Source organism: Amblyomma americanum, chromosome 1 (assembly GCF_052857255.1).
Source record: "Amblyomma americanum isolate KBUSLIRL-KWMA chromosome 1, ASM5285725v1, whole genome shotgun sequence".
Lineage (NCBI taxonomy): Eukaryota > Metazoa > Arthropoda > Arachnida > Ixodida > Ixodidae > Amblyomma > Amblyomma americanum.
This window is the reverse complement of record NC_135497.1, coordinates 221,604,056-221,629,326: the sequence shown is the minus strand read 5'-3', so window position 1 is coordinate 221,629,326 and position 25,271 is coordinate 221,604,056. Positions and strand designations below refer to the sequence as shown.

Here is a 25,271-nt window from a genome sequence, read left to right as displayed (position 1 = left end):
CCCGCCTATCCGAAGCTCCTGGGTTGGACCCAGACACGACCAACGAGGTGGCAGTAGTGGACCAGCCCGCCACGCTCGATGGGAGGGCTTTCGGGCCCGAGGATGGCCAAACCTAAATTGGTACAAGAGTAGTCTCTGGTGTGGGGGCCCACCAGTTGTCGAGCTTTGCTCCAACTTATGGGACTCGCTTCTTGGGAAGTGGTCTGGCCCCGGCCTACTCCGTGTATGGCTGGGGGGGAACTCTTGTGGCAGACCGAAAACTTCTTACACCGAAGAGTGGCCTGGTGGTATAGCATCCGCCTCGCATTCGGGAGGTGCTGGGTTCGATCCCCAGTGCCGCAGGGCACCCACCGGTTTTTAATGGGTACAAGATTTCCCCCGGCCTGGTGTTCGGCTCTTCTGGGTGAGATGCTTGGGAAAAGGGTCTTGACCACAGTTGCTCTGACGGATCAGCGATAAGTTCCGCCGTCAACAACCTTAAATCCGCCTCGTGCGGTAGAAGCCCATTTGTGGCCCTTTTTTTTATCACTGATGCAGCAGTTCGATCCACGGTCGTTCGTACTGTAACCACGTTGGCCGAAGGGGTACCACCTTTAGCAGGCTGCGAGGTCGTTCGAAACTGGACCTTCGCCCGCGAGGGGCGAAGCGGGGTTTACGGAGCTTCTCCCAAGCGGACACCCCTAAAGAAAGCCGGGCGCCAGGCCAGGGGCCGCTTGTACCCATTTTTACCGATGGGTGTCCGGCGGTGGGTTTCGAACCAACCACCTCCCGCAGCCGTGACGGGCACCCAACCCACTGGGCCACGGCCGCGGTATCCCTTTTCCCAAGCATCTCACCCAGAAGAGCCGAGCACCAGGCCGGGGTAAATCTTGTACCCATTAGAAAACCGGTGGGTACCCGGCGGCACTCAACCGCTCTCACAGGCATTGATAATAGAGGAGGCCTTACCTGCGCGGATGATAAGAGTGTAATAGTAAATGCCATTTTTTGCCTCCTCTGGTCTGATCTAAAGCAGAGCGCTGGTCTCCTAACCGTTTCGAGCCGAGAGCCAGCCGGAAGAGACGCATCTCATGCGACGAATGTAGGCAAATTTTATTGCGGCATATGATAGAGGGTCAGGCGAAAGAAGAGAGAGGACAGAAACTAGAGCCAGGGTGAGAGTCGGTGGCTAAAGCTGTATCAGGGGCATATGCACATGGCTCCACAGGCGCATCCACGATATATACCAAAGCCTGCACTGGAAATATTCGTTACCGATTCGCACTTCGGAGGGTGACGCCGACTAGAAATGATACGAGAAGGGGAAACAAAACTGGTGTCGAGGCCTTTGCGTCCCGGCGGCCCGGATTAAAAAAAAAATTACGAGACACTTTGGTAACTGAAGTGTTAAGAGGCGAAAGCCTTTGCCTGGCATGCTGCTATTGCGAATGATTGCGAGTGATTGCTTACTGTTTGCGAGCGCTGGATTGCGATTAAAGTACGCGACAACTGTTTCTGAGTGCGCTAATGCTTTATTGAAACGCATGTGTTGGTGCGCCTACTCTTTGGTGACTTCAGTGGTGTCCACTGCTTCGATGTCGTCTTCTGGGAAGATGTCTGCCTGGCGTTCATGGCCGATGAAGATCTTGTGCTTGAATGGGTCGACGTCTAGGGTTGCTGCTTTGTGATCGCTGAAGTCTAGTGATAGGTAGTCGAGATCGTTTACGCTGCCGTGTGTTCGAAAGACTGCCGTACTTAGTCGTTCTCTTGCTTGGCGGGGTGACTAACTTCAGTGCAAGTGAGTCCTGCATTGCTTGCAGGAAGTCTTGCTTGGATCTTGCATCTTGATTGAAGCCTCTGACGACAACCATTGGGCGATGCTTGAGACACAATTTTCAGTATGCGTGACGACTTCCGGTGGATGTGACGTCACACCGTTCCCGTGGCTATATCGGTACCCAAATTATACATATTTCGGGAATTTTAAGTATTAATTACGCTTAATTACACATTTTCCATTTAATTTGACACAAATCCGCCATTTTCTGGCCATTCTGTGACAATTTTACTATGCCGTGACGACTTGCGGTGGATGTGACGTCACATTATTCTTGTGACTATATCGACGCAATTTCGACATTTTTGCCTATAATTAATAAACTAATTACTCTACACTCATCAAACATGGCTTCTAGGTTCATTTGTTCTTCCTCTATCTGAAGCAGTCATTCGTTTTCTGCTATCTTTTTTAGTTCATGAGTTAAACGTGTGACACCCTCTGCGAAAGGACGACATTACGAGCCATTAAAGGCTTTCGCCCTAATACGCGTACAGTGCATGCGCACACAGTCTGATGCAGCGAGTTCGCGAGCCGAGCGCGTCTCGCGGTGGCTGAGCGCGACAGCGATTCAGGAGTGATGGAACGAGGCGGGAGCGCGCATGCCGGCGCTGACGGTCGCGCGAACGCCAGAACAAACGGGATGTCGCGGAGGAAATGAGGCCGCATCTTACACTGATTGTGCTCCGGACAGGTGCGAAACGCTCTCGCGCCGAGTTCTGTCACCACTTCTCGGTCTAGATTGCCCGAGACGCAAGCGCCACAAATTGCTTCGTCCTGTTCCTGCCCAGAACGACATTGTCGGCAGCTCCGCTTCTGCCTTGCTCGTGCGTTGTTACTTTCCCCGGCTCCCAAATGTGACGTCGCCGCACCTGCGGCCTGAGAGAGCAGCTCCGCCTTCCCGTGGCGCGAGCTGGGCCGCGTGGGGAAGCGAAACCTGAAGCGAAAGAGCAAAAGCAAATGAGAGAGAGAGAACGACAGAGATTGAGCGAGAGAAAAACAAGAGAGCTGGGAGAAACACCGCGTGTGCTGCTCTTACGGCGAAAGCGCGATGCATTAATATTTCCAGGTTCGCTTTCCTTCGCATATTCTTCAAACGCTTCCCGATGCATCTACACGGGTGTCTTCGGCCGCTACCGTTTTATTTATCTTGTCAAATGTGCCTTCAGATCTCTATGGCGATGCCTCTCAGTGCGGGCGGCGGCAGCGGGTCGGGCACCGGTCCCATTTTATGTCCTCTGGAGATGCCGGAAAAGCGCTCTTCCCAAGAGAGACGCAGTGTTTTAGCACGGGACTCCTTGCGCCAGCGATCTTTGTTTTTTGTTCCCTATCCGCGCCTACCGATACTTCGCGCGGACTTTTTTCGATTTAGAGCCACACCAGGAAGAGCTCTTTGCTCGCCCTGCAGGCCCAGGAGCACTGCGGGTAATGCGTTCTAAGCGCGTGTGCCTTAACGTTGTCCACTGAAGCAGAATTTGAGAAGAAGAAAAAAGGTTACGAAATAGAAAGTGGAAGAAAGTGAGATTTCAACCGTCTCATCTGATCGATAGCGTCGGCAAGAACGAATCGCTCGCGGAAGCAGGCTCGCGCTACACGAAAGCAAACCGAACTAGGCAGATGCTATCGCATGCATGGAGGCCACCTGCAGGAAAAAAAGCAGATTCATAGCCATTTAGCAAAACCCCGGGAAGGCAGTAGTTATTTCTGCTGGGCGAGTTGGTTCATTTTGCTATTAGGAGTGCGTGTACCGCGACAGAAAAGACGAGGGACAGCAGAAGAACGGGTCGGAAGTCAATTAATTTCGGCATGTAAAAATAGTTCTGCGACTGTCATGCTTTGCGCCGATCATTCATTCATTCATTCAACTGATCAAGCAACCGATCAATCAATCAATCGATCAGTCAATCACTCAACCAATCAACCAATCAATCAGCAAGATGGCCAGTCTTATGTCATACATTAAGACACGCAAATGCCCTTTTGTCAGCAAGCGCCAAGATTAAAACATCGTAGAGTAGATGAACAAATGTCTTCGCAATTACCTTCCCTCCGTTCGGCTACATGATTTTTTCCCCTAAGGTGAGAAAGAGAGCGCGTCGCTCTTCCCTCTCGTCGGCCGCTATTTTCGCTGTTTTGTCCCATTTCCCTGCATGTTATATGCATCTCCATCGATCAGTCTGGATGTCTTGGCCACGCGGCGAGGGACGGTGGCCGCCAAAAGCGCGACTAGGGCGGCCAAGCGCCAGTAGGGCAGTGACAGCAGGAAAGGGCGCGAATGCAGCCTGCGCGCTGCTCTCCGTGTTTGCCCGCCGCCAAAGGGAAGAGGCTCTTCCAGTCGCGGCCACCGCCGCCGCTGTGTCAACAGGCCGGCAGAGAAAGACAACCGCTCGCTCCAGAGCCTGGCCGCTGCCGCTGCTCGCTGGGTGGGTGACTCTCGGCGAGCTCTCATCTCGAAAGCGATGGCGCCCAGCGGGTGCGCATGCGACCACCCAGCACGAAGGAGAACGCTCTTCGAGGTGGCCTTCGTCTTTGTTTTCTCAAGAAGCTAAAGAAGCACGACTGCGCCTCCATGAAGTAAAATTGGAATGTATCTTCTGGTCAGAAAAGAAAGGAAATTAGCATGGCTCTCACTACACCTCTCTAAACTCTCCACTCAGCTCTGCCACATCAATCACGCAATACAAGTCAAATGTCTTCACTCTTTACAACGAGATCGCCAAGACAAGCCTTAGAAAAGCTAAAGGATCCTCTCTACAGGTGACGAGCAGCAAAGATCCGCCGGTCTTCCTGTAGTTGCGCCGGCCAGTTCTCGGTCATTCTAAAGGCAAGGACGCGAATTGCCACTTCCTATTACACTGCATCTCCTTGGCCAACGGATTACGTACAAGGGCGCACCCTGCAGCGGCGGCACTCCGCCTTCGGACCGTTTCGCCTGGCGTCGAAGGCAGCGGTAATTGAAACCAGACGCCAACTGCAGCTGAGGCCAGATGAAGTGGGACAAATAGACGAGCCCGGGAGACGGGGCCGGAATCGAGAGGCCCGCCATCACTCTTCCGAGCAGACCGCTGCTGCTCCTCTCTCGGGCGGAAGATGGGATAGATGCAGCAGCCACACGGGGCCGCATTGCGGGTGAGCCCAAATGAAACCGACGCGAACGTGGTTGGCACGGAAACAGAACGAAGGCACGAATCGACGCTGCCGTTGCCCCCGTCCCGCTCTCGGTATGCGCCCGATGACGCCAGCTCACACGAGGAAATTGAGACGCCCGTGAGAAAGTCACGGTGTCCGTGTTGCTCGTTCGATGTGAACGCCGGGTGAAAAGAAGCTGCGGAAAGTAAGGTCTTGAGTAAATAAAGCAGGCGCAAAGTACAGCACCGAAATACTGGGCGCGTAAGGGCCACATTTCTCGTGACCTCAGTTTCTAGGCCACTCTTCCCTCTAGAGCGTATAAAGTGCGAGATAAATGGAGGTAATGTTCCTTGTGACCACTGGGGTGATATTGGATACAAGTGAACTTGTTCGGGTAGCTTGACTGGCCAGCGTTCTTGCCTTGGTGCAACCGAAATGCGTAACCACCCGTGTGTCGAGACTTCGGTGGACACTCGAGCACCATTTTTGGTCAAAATAACTTGCGGGAAAATTTTCCTAAATGTTAAGTTGGTTTCTGTGTAATGCGCACCGCAATATTGATGGCGTCGTTGGCCACAAGTCAGACAGAGGTGAAATGCTTATACGCGTCTTAGCCCCTGCGAAGTGCCAATGGTGCCCTTAATGAAACCATGTGGACCTCCGCTAAGCCGAAAAACGCGCGAACTACGCTTGTAATTAGTGCTTAGAAAGCTCCCTGTGCCACCATGAGTTGGGCCCAATGCATTACGGAGGAAACAACTTACGAATCAGGAAAGTCTTCTTGAAACCTGACATACTTTATATAATTCGCTCAGCGCGCACGAATTTACTTGTTTGCCACGAGATCCGACAAAAAAAAAGCTATGAAAAACTTCGGCGCTTGTTAGCCTCAGGCAGGGCTCCGCACAGCTGCCCCTGTCCACTTCCGACCACGCTCGACGTGATATCTGCGGTGTAGTAAGGCGTACCCCTCCCACCCCTACGACTGAGGTGGCGTTGGTGAACAATGTCAAGGTCAGTTTCTACGGCTAATGGGGTTAGTCCAAAGTTTAGGGCAATCCCCCAAGGTGCAGTATATTTGTAATAAGAGAGTAATTACTCATTAACATCCAACCAAACACATCCACAAAGGAAACCAATACAGCTTCCACAGAAATTTCGTCGTCGTCATCGTCATCATCAGACTGACTACGCCCACTGCAGGGCAAAGGCCTCTCCCATGTCTCTCGAATTAAACATGTCATTTGCCAGCTGCATCCACCCTTTGCTTGTAAACTGCTTAATCTTATCCTCCCACCTAACCTTCTGCCGCCCCGTGCTACGCTTGCCTTCTCGTGGAATGCACTCCATTACCCTTAAGGACCAGCGGTTATCTTGCCTTCGCATCACATGCATTGCCCAAGCCCATTTCTTCTTCTTAATTTCGACTAAGATGTCATTAACCCGCGTTTGTTCCCTCACCCCCTCTGCCCGCTTCCGGTCTGTTAACGTTGCACCTATCATTTTTCTCTCCATAGCTCGCTATGTTGTCCTTAACTTAACATGAACCCTTTTCGTTAGCCTCCACTTTTCTGCCCTGTAGGTGAGTACCGGTAAGATACAGCTGTTACATACCTTTCTCTTGAGGAATATTAATAAGCTGCCACTAAATAACAATGCTGAAAAAGTTCATCTGTGCTTTCCTTGGTTTCAAATTCTTTGTTATATCCCCCTCACTTTTCCTTGTGATATTAACTATCCATCAATTACTTCTCGCTTCTCTTACTCATGCCAGCAAAAAACATACGTAGACGGACCGCTTTGACCGCTTTCAAAGGGCGATTGGTAAAAATTGGTGCGCTAAACGCGGACAAGGCCAAATATGCACTGAAAACAAGCCTTTGAGGATGTTGTTACACCCTCTGACATACATTTAGAACGATATTTTCTGCTAAGCCGTGAATCGTAGTCAGGTATGGAACGTCACTACCTTCGGCCGTCCCATTTTCCGACGACCCGGCTTTGCGAGGAGAAATATTCTCAATGCGGCCCTTACGCTTAGTTAACTTTAAATTTCCTGTTAAAGACTTTCAAACCGCAAAAAGAAAACGATGGCCTGCAAGTGTGTGTTAAACGTCACCTGACTTGCTGGAAACAGGCAGGCCTGCATGACATAAAAGAAGTTGGCGCAAAACTTTGACAAGGACAGAGAAGAAACCCAAATGACGACTGACAATCGCAGGCCTGCCTGCTCAATGTTGCCAGGTGAACAAGAGCCATTCGCTTATAGGCCGACGGCTGGAGCGGTAGCTACCCTGTGATAACGCTACCGTGAACACTATCGTAATGGTTGTCCTAGGGCTAAACGAGAGTTCCTTCTCGGCACCTCTCTTCTGTCGTGGTTATGCGCTGTTGTAGACAGCATTGAGTAGCAATCCTCTGAGCCACCAACCAACGAATTCATTTCTACTCAGATTACAGCGTCAGTCTGGCAACTCAGCGGTCGATGCCTGTATACGTGTGCACTCCATGCTCTTCTGCTCGAGTGACGCCGATGAAAGACGAATGATATCTGGTGCGACTGCGGATTCGGCAATATTGACTTTTTTTTCTTCTCCACAGCTTTGACGCTGTTTCTCGTGCGCTTCGAAGAACAACAAAAAAAAACTCGTTGCGGGGACTTGCCCCCCTTTAGAGAAGGTGCGCAACTCTGGGGCATGCACAAGTGGCCGACGGCGGTACCACCGGTAGCATCCTAGATGGCGGCTGTACGAGTGTGGGGCACGTCGCGGTATCCCAAGGGCAAAGAGGATCAATCGCCTCGACACTGCTGCTTGCGTCACGCGTCGCGCACACTTCACGGACGCCCGCGCGCCCGATGGTTTCCTCGGGTCGTGCTTGGCATATATAGACGCGTCGCCGCGCTCGCTCGACATGGCTCACAGAAGCCGTCGTCCCCCTGCGCCCGATTCGCGTCCCGGAGGCCAGAACAGGGATCCGGCGGAACAACGCCCTAATCCTGGCGAAAGACGATACGGACCACACAGCCAGTTCTTCCATAACCCAGTTCGCTTTTGCGCAGAGCAAAAGTGCGCGTGCATATGAGCAAGGATCTCCCCCGGCTCCTTCCACCAGTAACGGACTTACGCTCCTATTGGTGTCGTGTTTATACAGCCGTCTCCCGGTATAATGCATAGCTCCTTTTCGGTGTCGCCGTGTGTTCTTATTGCTTTCAACGAGAAAAGGAGCGGCCGGTTCGGCTTTAAAAAATTTCGCACGCATCTCTAAGCAAACAACGAAAAGCACGTTGGCCGTTAGATTTCAGAGAAACGTCGTCGGCATGGGATGTTAAAATGAGTTTTGGCAGTCTTGCGCCCGCCTTCGTAAATGTACACTGTACAGAGAAAACTTCATATCATGAACCAGCTCGAGGCAGTCGACTGGTTCGCAGCTTCCTCACGACGACGCTGCCGGGTTTGAGTTTCGCGAGATTGCGAGCGAATAAACAGAAAATCGGACGCTGTGCGCGCTGTGATAAGCAAGGAATTCCGCGAACACGCCTGGAGAAGTGTAGTAAATCCACTTTTTCTACCCTGATATGTGTACGTACAAATTGGTCAGTCCGCCATAAGATGATCTCGTCCCTTTCAGAAGCCCAAAGCGCCCAATTTTGAAAGTTTCTCGCGCAAGTCCATAGAGCAAACGTTCCACACAATATTTTTTTTATGTTGTAATCACTCTGTCATCAGAAGAAGTAAGAAAATAAAAAAGGTCTTCGCACGATTTTGCAAACAACTGTGCGTAGAGGATGCGCTCTTAGTGCGGGTCCGTGAAGCAATGCACAAAGAAGCTTCCGAACATTGACGTTCTTCGTGAAATCCGATAACGTTCGTAGCATTCCTTTCAGTTTGGTCATCAGCAAATCCGGTCTAAGACGTTGAGCTGATCCGTGCTAAAGACAGTTACACTATTCCAAACAGTAAAGAGAAAAGGGGAAATGAATGAACGTATGCTTAGTTAGGTCAGCTGCGAATTTCCGTTAGCATGTAGAAGTGGCCCACAAGATAAGTTTGAAGCCGATTCAGATTATGCTTGACCGAATGTCAACGTACACCGTCCTGTTTGAACAAGCGAGTAGGAAACAATGGACAATTTGAATGCTGTTGGTCTGTCGTTTAACGGAGCAGAAATTCTGGCAACAAAAATTTGCTTCAAATGAGTTTTACACTGCACATGTCCACCTTATATTCCCAAAGAGCAATTAATTTGAGCGTAGAATGCTTTTAGCTCCCATTCTTGCTAAACTCGGGCGAACATCCTTCGAAGCTGAAGGAGAACACGGAGCCGAACCTGGAGAAGAACATGAAGGCGAACTTATCGCGGAACACTCCGAACTTTCCCGTCCGAATGGAAGGGAGCAGAAAATAAGTTAACATGCAACCCAGAGCCGGGTTCGAATCGCCGGCGGTGCGGACCGATGAAGTTCGCTTCCGGCTGCCTTAGACCACTCGGTCATCATCACTTTTTTTTTCTCCTTTGTCGCGATTAATTTCGTGCAATATGCAAACAAGAACCATCAGTCGCATTGCGACTAATCCGCTAAAGCACAATGCGACAGGCTGCCGTTTGAACGCAAGGCTCAAGAGCCGGCCATCATCGCAGCATCTTGCGCAGCGTATTCAACAAGCAGCCTCTCGCGTTGTACTTTCGATCTCGCCGTCTCCATCTTTCATCCCTTCGTTCTGCGTCGCGTATGCTTGCGAAGACTGCTAAGAGAAAAATTGGTTTTGAGGAAACGAAAAGCGCAGTAACTGTTCTACTACCTCAAACGTGCCGTGAGAGATGGGATGAAGAAAGGAGTTAAAAAAGAGGGGGGGAGAGAAAGAATGAATTGCCGTAGTGGAGAATTCCGGATCAGTCTGTACCGCCTGGGGCTTCACTGCACGGCCGATATCACACTTCCTGCAGCTGTGCCGACGTGCTTGTCGACGAAGTGGCGGCGGCGTCGGCGTCCGCGGCCTAGGCAACCGACCCAGCGTCCCGTTTAGCCCGTGCAGGCGACTCGACACGTGGCGAGCGCTGGTCACGTGAGTCGCCACACACAAAAAGCGGCAAAGGAAGCCGATAGCACTGGCACTAAGGAAAGCTAAGATATAAAAGTGGCTGACGACGCAGGCTCGTCAGGACTGGAGAGCGGGTATTCCGCTGCGTATATGAGCCGTCGTATAGAATACGCTATACCCATTTCTTCCAGTGCATTTCATGCTTACATCGATACTCTCGACGACGAGGTAGACTGTGATTTTTGTCCCCCTTTTTGTTAGCTCGCTTGCCGCCACGTCGGGGGGTGGCGGGAACACTCGTTCCAACAAATGGGATGATCTAATTAGTAATATGAGTATGCGCGTTTTTACTCAGAATAAATCCCGAGCGCCCGGTTTCTCGCTCGGTTTAAATAAGACCTTAATGTAATCGTCACCGTTCGAACGTCGAATGGGGTAGTCTGCGGGACAAGAGACGAAAATTAAATGCACCGTAACCTACACCGGAGGTGATCAGACCGCAGAGTTTCCTGAAACAGGGCGGCACTACAACTGCTGCAAGCCTAAGAAGATTAAAGCGCACGCAGTGGACAGAGAACCCCATCAGCCCTGCCGCTGTACTCTGCGGTCGTATTACGCTGCCGCTGCGCCCAAGGAAAAGAGGGCGTCCTGCTGTCAGGCTTTGAGAAATTTCAGTATGTCGCACTCAAGCGTATTCGGAATTACTGAAAGGTGAATTGAGAAGTAGCCCCACTAGAGAAAATCTATGGTCGGACGCGTCGGTTCGTGCAGGAACCAATGCAATTTATACGTCGCAAAATGAAGCGACCGCTGATAAGAAAAGCGATCAACGAGCAGCGCGTAAACTTGGTTGACACACGGTGAGCGTGGCAGCAAAGATGACGACCCAGGACGCGCCCTCGCCCGCCTTGTACGCGAGCAATATACGAGCGCATCACGCAGACGCGCACTCGCGCGTGCGGCCGCGGCCCTCCAGGAGCGATGACGACCTCTCGCGACGAGCGGTGCGCGCCGGCCGCACACACCGAAGATGACGGGATGGGGGCCTGTCATCACGCCGACCGCGTCATTTTTCACTCGCCTGAGACAAAAGCGTGGGCGGAGAGGAGGGGGGGGGGGGGGGGGGAGTGGAAAACCCCTGGTTACGATGTCAACATCGAACGTCGGCACGTGCGCGCATAGCCTCTCGTGGGGAAAACGCTGCGCTCAGCCATGCGAACGTCGTCGACCCATCGTTGAGAGAGTCAGGCGAAACAAGGGGTTGCCATGCGAAGGAAAAAAAGCTGCTGAAGTTATAGCTCGCGCGTGAGCCGTGGAAAGGGGCGACGTGCGAGCCTCAGTATAGCGTCAGGCGGCCACCAGCGCACGCTCAAGTTCGGGATCGTGCGGCTGCGATCGACGGTCGTTGTCTACGTCGCGTGATCAGGGACGCCAAGGACGCGGTATACCATTTTCCCTCTTTTTCTCGGGCACTCCGTGGCAGTGTGATGGCGTCCTGCGACGGCGCACTCGCCCAAAGAAAGCGGCGATTGAATCGTGCTACTTGGTTCTTAATTCACGGTTTGACGGATTGCTGTTCTCGCGACAGTGACTATATGTGCGAACGAATTCATTTCTTGCTGTCGGCGCATGGGGCTGTCAGGCAAAGCTGAGATTGCAAGTCCTTCTGACAACCACGTATTTTCTACAACGACCACAACGGCAACTGTACCAGTACGGGCCCGTCTGGAGCGGCTTAGCGCCGAAAGTGAACATACCAGAAAAAAAAAAAATCCCGAGAGTCCACTTAAGCTTCGCCTTAAGAGTATGACGCGACAGCGTTAATTGGTCCCATCAGGAGCCTGGGGTCCTCTTTGCGTATCGCTTCGAAGACGCGGATACTGTACTTTCTTACCCTTAAAAATAGAATATTGCGATAACATTAGAGATCACTCCGGCGCAAGTACTCCTCTGTCACCTAGCTTAGGCCTACATGCTAATATATGAGGAACAGGTCATTTTATTAACGTTCATAGAACGCGTGGAGCCCTCATACCACTCCTGGCGCCGTTGTGCAGATGTTAAGCGATGCGCGCCACAGCCCCAGCAGGTGGCTCTTTCAAACACATCCAGAGATGGGGTCGCCACCGGTTGCTCTTCCCGAGCAACTTATCGCGACCAATCATTAATTTCGTGCGAGGAGATTCTTGTAGACTAGTTGGTGCATATTTGGCCGAATTTCTAGGGCTGAAAGACGAAGACACAGAAATGACATGGAAGCAGTAATGGAAGTGCTGTGTCCTGTTCACTTTGTTTCTTTGTCCTCGTCTTTCGCCGCTAATCATTAATCGGCACACCGGTAATTTAACTGCCACCTGCCACTGCGGGCGATTTGTTCACAATCCAGTGGGCAGGTTGCCACCAGCCACGGTAGGCAGGTCGTGATGACGTCACAAGGTCACACGACCTAGGTGGCAGGTGGGTCTCCTGCTTTTCCGTTCACAACGCTGAGAACGACGACACCGATGACGTCGGATTTTCTGCACAACGTGAGCCTTAACGCTCTCGCGTTAATACCAACCCAACACCATTTAAGAAAGCAGGCCTAATAGGCCAACATGGGTCTTCGATTCCTGTTGTTTGCGTTGTGATTCTTCTTCGTCTAAGCCCACCTGGATCTTACTCTTGTGGCAGTGTGCTCGGACAGAAAACAACAGACGTGACTGATAAACCGCGCATTCCCTTTGCTCTTCTCGTCCCTCTTATCGAACTTCCAGTAGAAGTGAATGCATCCCAAGTGAATTCTTTTTCATCTTCTTCTTCACCCCAGGTATATGGCACATACCCACGCGGGGGGATTGGCCAAGGTGTAGTTGAATAAACAAAGAAGTTTCCATGGAAGATGACGACAAAATTGTAGCACCAATCGTGAATTTTGAAAAATCAATGAATAAAAACAACAGAACAATATCGACAGTTAAATAACAGACAGCATTTTGATGAAAAAAGAAGAGCTCGTAGAACTTTAAAAGAATTAGCACATCAACCTACCAGTTGCAATTATGTAATCGTGGAAGTGAATTCTGTCCGGGCTATCTTCTTCATCCTCGTCTACTATTTCTTCCTCTTCTTCTACCATCCGATGTTTAACGCGGACAGCGTATCCGCCTACCGGTACGGCCATATACGCAATCGCGAACAGTCATAAGCGATGGGCACTATTGGAAGTACACGCAGGAAGGCCAATATCTTCGACGACGACGGCTTTAAAAGAAGCAGAGGAAGGGGCAGCGGCTGGCGAGGAATAGCCGAGCGCAAAGAACTTCAGTTCAGCACGAGCGCCATCTATGATTGCGTTATGACGTGACATGAAGTCCCAACCCAATATGATGTCATGAGAACAAGAAGGCAAAACGATTAAGTCAACTGTGTGTAGAACGTATTGAATAACGACCCGAGCAGTGAACGCCGCTAACGGCTCAATAGGCAGCGCCCTTGCCGTGGTCAGCGAGAATCCAGAAAGTGGTGTCGGCACTTTTCTCAAGGAGCGGCGAAGTCCTGCAGCCATGGCAGAAACTGCAGCACCGGTGTAGCAGCAGTGCAGCAACGCCCTCGACAGAAACGTCAGTCAGACAGTGAAATGAAGCTTTGGACATTTCGCTGGTGGCGCAGTTCCCGCCTCGATTAGGGACTGCGATATCTGGTTTTCCTCTTGCGAAAGATTGGGGCGCCGTCGCGTACGAGAACGAGTCGCTTGTGAGCGACAGATGCATGAAGATGGCGGAGAGAGTAGGTGAAAGAGGACAACTAGGGGACGCGCCTGCTGGCGCTGTGTGGTGATTTTGAGGAGGCCGGAACTTTGGGGAGACGGTGGGGATACATGCATACGGCGGCGGCGATACCTGGCCACATGAACAGGCTGTCCTCAAGAGTAATCGATGGGGCCATTGTCACTTGTACGGCAGGAGGTGCCCAACTGCGGAAGCATTCTATGAAAAGGCGTCGCCGTTTGAAGCTCTTGAAGCGCATGTGCTTGAGGCGTAGCGTAGCCCGAGGGTAGCTAGGCGGCATCGGCCATGCGACGGCGTCAGCGTAGGTCAGTGGTGCAGCTACAAGTGCGGGCTGATGGACTGGTGGAAGGGCCTCGGCCACACGTTCTATGAAGACATGTGGAAGGTCAGGCGCCAGTTATTCGGACAGCTCAGGGTTGGTGGGCAGAAGCGAGAGTTGACGAGCAACTTCGTCGCATACCAAGTCTATAATTTGTTGCAGTAGCAACGAGTGGCCAGGACCAGCCGACAAGCCAGAGAGCAACTCGGCAGGCGCGCCGTGCTGGCGAGTGAGGAGCCTCTACTTGCGCAGTTCTGAGTGGCTCTGGAAGAGACTGACGACTGTGGAAACGGTGCGGAGATCCCCCAACAGCAGGATCTAAAATGTGTCATCCTCATCCCTTTCATAATCTTCTCAGACTCGGACATCTGGGCGTTTACGCACTCGCACAGGTTGACCACATCTTCAATACAGCTCGTGACGGTCTCACCCGACGGCTGCAGCGAAGGTTCGCGCAAGTGTTGTTCGGCATGCAGCTGACGCACAGCAGGACGACCGAACGCTTCGGAAAGGTTCGTCTTGAAAGTGGCCCACGTTGAGAAGCCTGCTCCGAGGTTGCGATACCAGAGGTTGGGAACACCGGTTAAATAGAAGACAACATTGTTAACATGAGGATCCATAGCGCACACAATTGAGGGGACACAACACGAGCGCTCGTGTTGTGTCCCCTCAATTGTGTGGGCTATGGATCCTCATGTTGACTACCCACTAGCCCGAACCCTCACCCTTCTAAGTAACATTGCTAAACTGCGTGGCATCGTCCCACTAGTTACAGGTACTCACGCTCTTGTAAGATGTTAGCCAGTGGGCTTGGTGGCTGGCGCCTTCGGGCATAGCAGGTGTCGGTAGCGTGCTGCTGCGTAGTTCCAGGGCAGGACGAGGATGCCAAACCGCACCTCCAACAAATGTAACAGGAGGTTTATTTGACGACGCTGAGGTCAACGGGACCAGCGGTGAAAACAGTCCGTGGTCGGCCGGGCATAGCAGACTCTCGATCTGAGCGATGACAACGCGTATAGGGAAATGCCCATCTTCTTTACAGCAGGCTTATAAAAACACATATGAGTGTTCGTTATTGTTATCCAGGTGAGTTGTTCACCCGCAGATGGTCTGTTAGTCACTCTGACGATCGCCACGCAGCAAGCGCTGATGAGTTTCACTGGCGTACAGCTGACATACAACTTTAGGAATCCGGTCGCTGATTACGCGAGTCCGTTGCCCGCCCATAAGCCGCAGCCAACAACTCATTTACATAAACCACTTGACACGTCATATCGTCCAAGCAGCCTTAGAGCGCCATTTGAGCAATCGGCATTTTTCTCTTATACAAGCAATCAGGAGTCTGCGTGTAGACTATCGCGGTGCGTCCGCTCCGTGTACAGCAGACGCCGGCCGGCTTCCTGGCTGGCCGCAAACGTCGCTGCCGCCAGCGAGAAGGGTCGGCCCCCCGGGACCAGTGGCCCAGCAGATATATACCTTTCCATCCGCGGTGGCCATCCGGGAGGCGAGAGCGGCTCGATGCCGGCTGTGTAGGCGCCCAGGGAGCGTGAGCCCTCTTCCGTGGAGATGCGGATCGGCCCATTAATCTGAAACCGCTTGGCGTGACGACCGCGGAGCCTTTTCGACGACACCCACCGTGCTCCCCCAGGACAAACGCGTCGCGGTCGCGATGGCACAGCGATACTGCTGACGTGCGCCGAGAGCCGGAGTCGTCGAGGACTGCTGCGTACGTACGTGGCCGGCGCCTTCCTTTTCACCGGGCTCCCGTCCCGCCTACGTCGCTTGCTCTCGCGTGTGCCTACTTTGTCAGCTTTCTTCTCCTCTGGTGCCTCGCGTCACGACAACTCGCCTCAATGGGAGTGAGCTGTCCGACTGCGATGGCCGACGGCCGTTCCATGAAACGAGGACAGGTCTTTCTCTGCCCATGACGATAATTAAAGTCTTGCGCTACATAACCGCTTGTTTGTTCGTCAGCCTGAATAGAAAAGAAAAGAAAAACAATCCTGGCACTTTGGCATAAGCGGTCCGCCTGATTTCCCGAACGGTCAGACTGCATGGTTGCGAACACACACCTATTGTCTGTTTTACCCTTTTTTGTCCCCTCAAGTGTCTTTGTCCTGGTTACATTGCCTGCACCCCTACAGAGGGAAACTGAAACGCATGTATATCTTCTTTTTTATTAATAAACGTTTCGAAATGTTTCTTGTAGTATACTTGAGAAACTCATCACCAAAACAACAGTTTCACCGTGGGGTGCCCGAAGATACAGTTTTACTTGTGGAAGCTGGGCCCGTATGCGTGCAATATGCGTATTACCGATGGGTGCCAGGATGTGCATCTTTACCGTCAGGCTATGCGGACGGCACCCGGCCGAGAATCCCCGCCGGGCCGTGACATTTTAGCGATAATCATCGGAGCTCATCCTTATCGCCCTCAGTCATCGATGGTCATCTTCCTCGCCTTCCTCCTAGTGGTCGATCGCGAATAGATGACACATTGGTGTTGATATAGTAGCTAGGATGCTTTAACCACTCGGCCGCCACAGCGAAGGCCTCGGAGTATCCGCACCATATTCGAGAGGTGCTGGGAGGTGAGGAAGGTGCTGGGTCCCGGTGTGCTGCTCCAGTGTATGCAACCGGTGAGAGGCTGCCCGGTGGGGCACCCATAGGCCGGGCTCCCACCGCCCGGTGGCGTGCTGTGCGGAGGCCGGCGACGCCACATGTGTGAGCAACGAGATTATAGACGTTTTTAGCATACCGGAGACGTACTACCGGAGACGTATACCGGTCTACCGGACCCCTCTTGCGCGTGCGCAGTAGCATTGTTGGGGTGAGGGCGAGCCACTGCGCGTGCGCAAGAGGGGTCCGGTAAACCGGTATACGTCTCCGGTAGTACGTCTCCGGTAGTACGTCTCCGGTATGCTAAAAACGTCTACTCCCCCCTCCTGCGCACGCTCAGTGACTCCCCTCACCCCCAACAACTCCCCTGCGCATGCGCAGGAGGGGCCTGGTAAACCGGTATACGTCTCCGGTAGTACGTCTCCGGTATGCTAAAAACGTCTACTCCCCCCTCCTGCGCACGCTCAGTGACTCCCCTCACCCCCAACAATTCCCCTGCGCATGCGCAGGAGGGGCCTGGTAAACCGGTATACGTCTCCGGTAGTACGTCTCCGGTATGCTAAAAACGTCTACTCCCCCCTCCTGCGCACGCTCAGTGACTCCCCTCACCCCCAACAATTCCCCTGCGCATGCGCAGGAGGGGCCTGGTAAACCGGTATACGTCTCCGGTAGTACGTCTCCGGTATGCTAAAGACGTCTACTCCCCCCTCCTGCGCACGCTCAGTGACTCCCCTCACCCCCAACAATTCCCCTGCGCATGCGCAGGAGGGGCCTGGTAAACCGGTATACGTCTCCGGTAGTACGTCTCCGGTATGCTAAAAACGTCTAATAACGGCTAACGCTGTAAAACTCCTGGGTTTCCTCGCACAGTGGGAAGAAAATGAACAAAGGAGGGGAAGGGTGTGAAATTTTACTGGTGATTCCCGATGACCCGCATGTTGCAGGAAATTATAAAAAAGGTGTTACTAGCTTAGATTACCATGTCTAAGGCATGGCACCAAATTACAATGGGCAAGCAGAGTGTCTATGAAAAATCTGTGGCACCAGAATAACATAATTCGTAAAAATAGTTGTAGCTTTGTTGTTGTTTCCTTCCCGTACAGGTTCCACCCCATTCGATGGCACAGGCACGGACACCAGCGGTCACTGTGGTCGTCACACACAATTATTCTCCCCCACCCCCACCCCCTCCCCAACGCTTCGCGCATAACCTTTTCTCCAGCATTGTTTCCAGATGTGTTCCACCATCAGACGATCGAAAATACGAGCAATACGTCTGATGCAATGAACTTGGACTTCATCCAGAACTTCCAACCCTGAGCACGGACAGAATTTTTCGTAGCTTCGCGAAGGCATCCATTATTGCCCACCTAACACGCGATATTCCCTTTATTCCGACGATCTAAGGGCCACAGTGGTAAATGTCAGCGCGACCGTGTCAAATCTTTGATCGCTGCCGACTTCAAGCCGCCATTAGAGTGCCCCGCGGTCATCGGCAGACTCGCTATTTCCGTCTTGCTCGCTCTTCGTGCCCGGCGCATTAAAGCGGAGGACGGCGCGCTTCCTGGGGCTAAGCAATAAAGGTCCCCTAAGTCGCCCGATGCCCCACCGTGCCGAATTCATTACCAAATCGACCCGACGTGCAAATATTTGCCCCGCGCTGGACGCAAGCAGCGATGCTCATGTTTCTTTTAAAGCTGCGTTTTTAGAAGATTGTGCCCTCAGGGCACGAGGGAAATTTTAAAAGAAAACTAAAACACGAGTGGGTTGAAATTTAAAGAGCGGCCCAAGTTCACAGCGAAAACTGAGGCGCAGAGCATTGGAAACACAAGAGAAGGAGGATGGGGATTAAGTTATTCGTTGGCTGATTATACGCTATCCTCACCGCGTCCACACCACGAAGGGAGCGCCACCTTGTTGCTCTTTCCATCAGCGGATCCGGCTCAACTGAATTACCTTACGAGGAGTGCTTCGTAAGGCTTTTGCGGGCGGGTCTGATGATAGTTTTCGTGTACTGTCGTGAATGAAGCGCTTTCTAAACTCTGAATTCTTTTATTTTTTATTTGTATTCCTCGAGGGAAAACATATGTCGGGTGTCAGCGACATCCACCGACCAGTAATTAATAAACACGCGCTCTCTATGCCTGTTCAGAATAGTTTCTGGCAAAAGTAGCCCGCGGCCGGTACAATAAACAGAGCTTAATTTGAGGAACAACTCTGGAGACGTCGAAGCACTAGTCTCCATGCAATAAAATTAGAGGGCGATGGTACCCTCGTCAGAACTCAGCCTGCAGAACAATAACAACACCTCACCCACTTTCCCTGCTTTCATTTTTTTTTCTTGGCGTTGTCTTAATCTCAGTTCAATTGGTATTCATAGAACGACGCGATGCAATGCGCCTCGTAAATACAGTAAGCAGTACCTTCTTGGTTTCAGGACTGACCGAGGGTAGATCTTAATTTGGAAAGAGTTCCTTCGATTTGTTTGGCTAAGTAGTCACTGTACGTGGTAATTATCAACCACAGGTGCAGTAATTTTGGTAATATAATAGCCCACGGCGTTATGGCTGACGCTATGGTTGTGTTATTGCTAACAGTATCGGTTATTACGCAGTAAAATGGATTGTTGTCTCCGAACAAAAGCATCCTCCGGAAAACAATTCGGACCACGGACGCATATAGCCTTCAACGCTCCCACCAGCTGAACCAATGTGTGCGTCGCGATCTCAAAGCAAAGCATGAGCGAATAAAACAAAGGCCAGATTTTATCCCTCGTTACGATCGAACCTCGAAAGCCGAGCACGCGTCGCCGTAAACTGAAACGGCCTATAGTCACTTACCCAGCACAAAAAGTTACAGCGTGCGTCGTAATGCGGCTTCGCCTAAATAAAGACGGTATCAGAATAGCTCGTCGCCTTAAAGGTGTTTCGTCTAGCGCTATAGTCAAGCTTTACCTGTTATCACCCGGTGCCCGCGAATAAGAAACAATATACACGTCTCAGGCCAACAGCTCCCGATTAAGAAAGGCATTATGCAGCAAATGCTTTATTTCTGGTTCTCTTTATCGCGTGTACGCGTAAAAGCTCGTCTGTGATTAAGTGCACTCGCCAGTCGACGACGTGTTTGTCTTTCTGCCCAACGTGTCCATAGATGCATGCTCAGCTCACAGATAATAATTGACATGAAGCAAAGACCCTCATTTCCCCATTTTCGCCGACACTGAGACATATCGGCGTGAGCTGATGCGGATATTAGCTCGAGCTGAGCGGCGACACACATACAGAGGGCGCACATGTACTCACAGTTCCTGTAGTAGAAGTTCACCGTGTGGACCCATCCGACGTCGTTATGTGTGTGGCTCACGATGTGCACATTCAGGAAGCCCGGCTTGGGCTCGTGGCAGGCCTGAGCGGAAAAGGGAGAGAGAGAGACAGCGAGAAACGCCTGCGGTTAATCCCGTGCAGTGATGTCAACGAAAAAAACTATCAACCTCAAGAGAACCGTAGTCACCATCACAAGTTCAAAGAATAAAATGAACGCTGAAATATTTATCTTCGTTCAATTAAAGTTTATCGAAGGCCGCCTCAGGCCACCGTTCGCAACCAGACGATGTTGTCACAATATAACAAAATTGCTATGCACCCTTCATGGCCTCAGCAAGGAAGACTGCACCACGGTTCGCCTTTTATGAAATGCTGCATCCAAACATCCTGTCATGGATTAACGAACTCATCCGGTATCGCTCTCCGCCCAACTTCATTAATAATAACCAGTCATCCAGGCCGTTCCCTGTCACCTCAGGCGCCCCACACGGCTGCCTTCCTCGGTTGTTTATTATTCCACATTTACATTAGCGGCGTATACCCTTCACTTCTGCGCTAATGAGTGCGTTATGCATCGTTCAGTGACTAAACTCTGACAAACCACAGAGGATGGCATAAACCGCGTGCAAAACGGGTGTTCGCAATGGCTGCTGACATTCAGGCGCAAAAGATGTAAGTGCATGTCGTTTGACCTTAGCCGCAACCCTTTTGTTTTGCGATACACAGCTTCAAACGCCCCAGTTGGTTTCGTTCAGTCGTACAAATACTTGGGCATCACCATTCCACATGACTTATCCTGGTGTTTGCATTCGACTGACGTAATATCGTCGGCTAATAAAACACAAGGTTTCTTAATGCGTCCCCCGCAGCACGCCCCAAAACGTGTTAGTATACAGGCATACATTTCACTCATCAGAACTAAACTAAGATATACGTCGACCATCTGAAACCGTCATCAAGTATATTTAACAAATACCCGCGAAGATGTACAGACTAGGGCCACCAGATTCATTCGCCTCACAAATATACAGTATAGTGAACAAAAAGATATATTTTCAATTTTTTTTTCATATAATATCAAAATATCACATATTTAAGAGACCCATTTAATCTTTCAGAATATATTATGATGTAATAACGTCCTCTCCTTCCGTCAAGAAATGTTGGGGGCGTAAAGGTTTGCCTTCAGGCCGTTTTTTTATATTTTTGTCCTTTCATGGACGCGTCGCATTGCATTCATTTTCCGCCTGTTCAAAATTGTTATTAACTTGCCGTCATTAAACGACATAATTTAATGTTACATATATTACTGCATACTTTTATAAGCAGCAGGCTGAGTGTGATGGTAACATAACGCTATCAACACTGCACAAATGGCAATTATCCGCGGCCACAACTATGCGATGAAACACTAGCAGCTTTCAGTGGATTTCAGAGTAGCGCACTCCATGCCTTCGCAAGTTTTGAAGAGATATGGATTCATAGGAGCTTTGGTTTTTCGATTTTCGCAGGAGACACGCCAGAACGACCGAGTTGTCGAGAAAGACATTAGAACTCTAGATCGACTGTAATCGACATTTCCGAATATCTGGTCCTGTTAACAGGCTCTGCCGTAACTTCACGGAATGTGAGACGTCATGTGCAATGTGCTAAGCTTAACGACAGGACCCCAGCTCCAACCCTACACATATATGAAAAAAATTGGGCTTCCAAGATGATATACGGAAAGGAACACCCGACGTGGATACGTCATGAATGGAAAGGAGTGATTTCATTAGTATAATTTAGTATATGGTAGCTTAGTTTAGTTTAGTTTAGCTTAGCTTAGTTTAGTTTAACGTCTCAAAGCAGCTCAGGCTATGAGGAACGCCGTAGTGAAGGGCTCCTTAAATTTCGACCACCTGGGGTTCTTTAACACGCACTGACATAGTACAGGACACGGGCCTCTAGCATTTCGCCGCCATCAAAATACGACCGCCACGGCCGGGATTGAACTCGCGTCTTTCGGGTCAGCAGCCGAGTGCGATAACCACTGAGCACCGCGGCGGCTGAGTGATTTCATTAGACGAATCGAAGTTCTTGTAGTGCGGGAATGACGGGATGCGTGGCATACGCCGCTCCACACGCAATTTATGCGGGCCAAGTTATAAACCTCCCACGTTAAACCACAGAGTCGCGCGGGAACGTAATGGCACGGGGCGATATTCTCAGCTCGTGGAGTTTGTCTCCTTGACTGAATTCAAAGTGCCATGAGAGAAGAGGTTGCTCAGGGCATTCTTGAAAAGGTTATGCTTCCATAGACACGCAAGAATCTGGAATTGCGTATGTGTCCTAACAGAATTAGAGACCCGAAGTACTCTTCTGCGCTTTTGAAGAATTGTATGAAGAGGACAATGAACCTTTGGAGTGGGCAAGTTCGCCTACTGAGATTATTTCAATTGAATATACCTGTACAAGCATCGCGCATCGTCCGAGGAACAAAAAGCCAGCACGCCGAGCAGAAAGTTGGGAAGCCGCAGCAAAAGCGGAGAAACATGGACTAGACGTTCGCTGATAGCTTCCTGGTCTCCTTGCTTCGACGGAGTCGAGCAGCAATCGCCAGAAAAAGCTTGCGTGTGAAGTGCTGACGCATTTGGTTATCATGAAAAGTGATTCTTTCAATTGTTGCATCACTTTCTAATAAAAAAAACGTACCAGGTGTTACAGCGAAGACTAAACAGTTTTCAAAAATAGGCTTTTTTCGGTAACGATATGGCTTTTTCGGCATAGTATTAGCAGTGTTGGCAGACACCAGAAAGCCGGTGAATCGGATTAAGTACTTAGACGGTTAACTAATTTTAATAATGAACTTTTTAACTAGTAGAGTTAGCCGCCTAGTTGCACTTAGATATTTGTCGCCGGTCGTTAGTAATAGGTATATCAGTTTTTATAATTTTGAAAACGCGATTATCCTCGGCGCTGTGGCTCAACAAATTTTGGCTGCATAGTGCCTAAATAAAGGCGCTTTCTAAAAGCATGCAGGCAAAGCAACCTTGAAGCTCCCTGAAACGCCTGGTATAATCGCTGATACATTCAAGCAACGCAGAAAGCAGATGTTCAGTAAATTTGCTGTGAGAACAAATTGTCGCTTAATATGATGATTAAATTTAGTTGCTGTTGTGCAAAAGGTCTGACATTGTGGTCCCACTAACATCGTGCGCAAGTTTTAGTGCGCTAAAAAACGTTAAATAAAAAAACTGAAATATACCGTTTTTTTTTTTCACTACTGTTTATGACCTCAGCATATCCTGACAAAAATTGCAGTCAGGTTTGTCCAGCCTTCCTGCTCGCCGTCGCATTGCCAGTCTTGCCTTGTTTCTCAATTTCGACACTCATACAAGAATCATATCCATATGGGCACCCCCATCACGGGGATCCCATCACATCGGTCGCCCACCTCAAGTTTCGCGTCCATGTGCCCATACTACTGTTATTACCAATTTTTTTTTTCGAGGAACAGCTAACTGAAAGAACCTTCAGCAAGGCGGAAATTTGGGCGAGTTGGTAAGTGTTCATTTTCGCTCTCAGCGCAACACGAACGGGACACAAGACGAAGGACTAGCACAAACAGCGCCTGCTTGTGCTAGTCCTTCGTCTTGTGTCCCGTTCGTGTTGCGCTGAGAGCGAAATCAAAGAACCTTCCCCACCATATCACTTCTATATCCAGCTCGTCGAATTTCGCGACTGCTGTAACACCCGTATTCTTGTCATCTGTAAACCCCACCCCTTATGTAACACTCCAAAAGGGCACTTTAAGGGGAAAAACTGCTGGCGGTATAGCATTGCGAAACACAAAATACCGCGCGAAAGCACAGTTTTCTGCAGATGGACACCATCGCCACGTACCCGAAAGCGCGATTGAGGTGTTCACTGATCCAGGAAGACAGTCATGCGCGTCTTCAACCTCAATGCCAATTTACCGAATGTACGCTGGCGGTCTATGCTCCAGCGACGCTCTTCTGCAGCTATGTTGTCAACGCCAACGCGTATTGTTCTAGTGCTTTGTTTCTGTCACAACGTTGTCCACGCCAACGCATGCAGCGCACATACCTCTCTACATGTCACTACCGCCACATAGCTCCAAGCGCGAATATTAGTGTGGTAGTAGTATTAGCTGAAGAAGAAAGAAGACGATGTGCAATGCACAGCGCGAGAGTGTGTTGCAGGCGTCTGCCACTGCGTCTGCCACACGAGGCGTCTGCCACTGCGGCGATAACCTGGTGCTCTCGCACAGTGGCCAGCATGGCTGATCTGTTCGCGTCGCCAAGGGTTCGAATCCCAGTCGCGGATATTTGTTGATTTATTTCTATTTATTTCGTTCACTTGGCACAAACCCAAAAACACCGCAAGCATAAAGAAAATGACAATATTATGATCGGGGTATACCCACCGGAAAAGTGGTTTCGCACTAATAAAGTGATGTGGTGAGATGGGATGAAAAATGAACATCAGCAAAGAGACTGCATCTAAAAAATAAAAAAGACCTGTACTATACACCGGTCTCATTTTTGACAGACACGAATTTTTTCCCGAACAAACATGTGGGAATCCTGCCATGTAATGTACTTACGCGATTTGATTATAAATACCACTGATACAGAAGCTTTTGTAGCCAAAACGAACTGGCATTTTGAGAAAGCGCACATACGCGAGCGCACGCACGCATAAACACATACACACAGGCCTCGACTCAAGCGCTCGAACTACAAACAGAAAGTATATTCAGATTCTTAGGTTTTCGTACAAAAAGAAGATATCACAAATTAAGCGTGCCAAAATCTAAGGTAAGAAAGGAAAAATCGAAACCGGAAATAGTAACGCTGATACTGTGGAAGCTTGGGCAAGTTGGTGTGACATGGTTTTTTCAGCAGCGCAGGGGACAAAGGTTTCTGTGCACTTGTCACGTCCTTTGTCCCCTGCGCTGCTGAAAAAACTGGAAGTAGTAATAGTAACACCTGCCTATCCGCAGAAAAAAAAAAAAAGGTTAGAGGTAGGCACCCTTGTTCAAGCTCGCTGAACTCGGAATTTATCATTCATCACATATCCAGACAACAGCCTCGAGAGACTGCAGTAAAACGCCTATTGCAAAGCTCGAAAGGAAGGGAAGGGAAAACAACGTGCAATGAAAACTAGTGATTGCGAGCAATCGCCTCTTAGCGCATTCTTCTAGTTTGCGAGTAGCGCACTGGAAGGTCGGCTTTCTCCACTATCGCGG

The 25,271-nt window shown here is 50.4% G+C and overlaps 1 protein-coding gene across 1 annotated transcript in view; it reads right to left on the bottom strand.

Annotated features, from left to right (window-relative positions):
• The window catches only part of LOC144114660 (lysosomal alpha-mannosidase-like), a 346,286-nt gene that overhangs the window by 79,507 nt on the left and 241,508 nt on the right, over nucleotides 1–25,271 (bottom strand). The window contains exon 2 of the mRNA XM_077648538.1: nucleotides 19,997–20,099. Within this exon, the coding sequence (XP_077504664.1) occupies nucleotides 19,997–20,099 (103 nt within the window). The remainder of the gene's footprint in view (nucleotides 1–19,996; nucleotides 20,100–25,271) is intronic.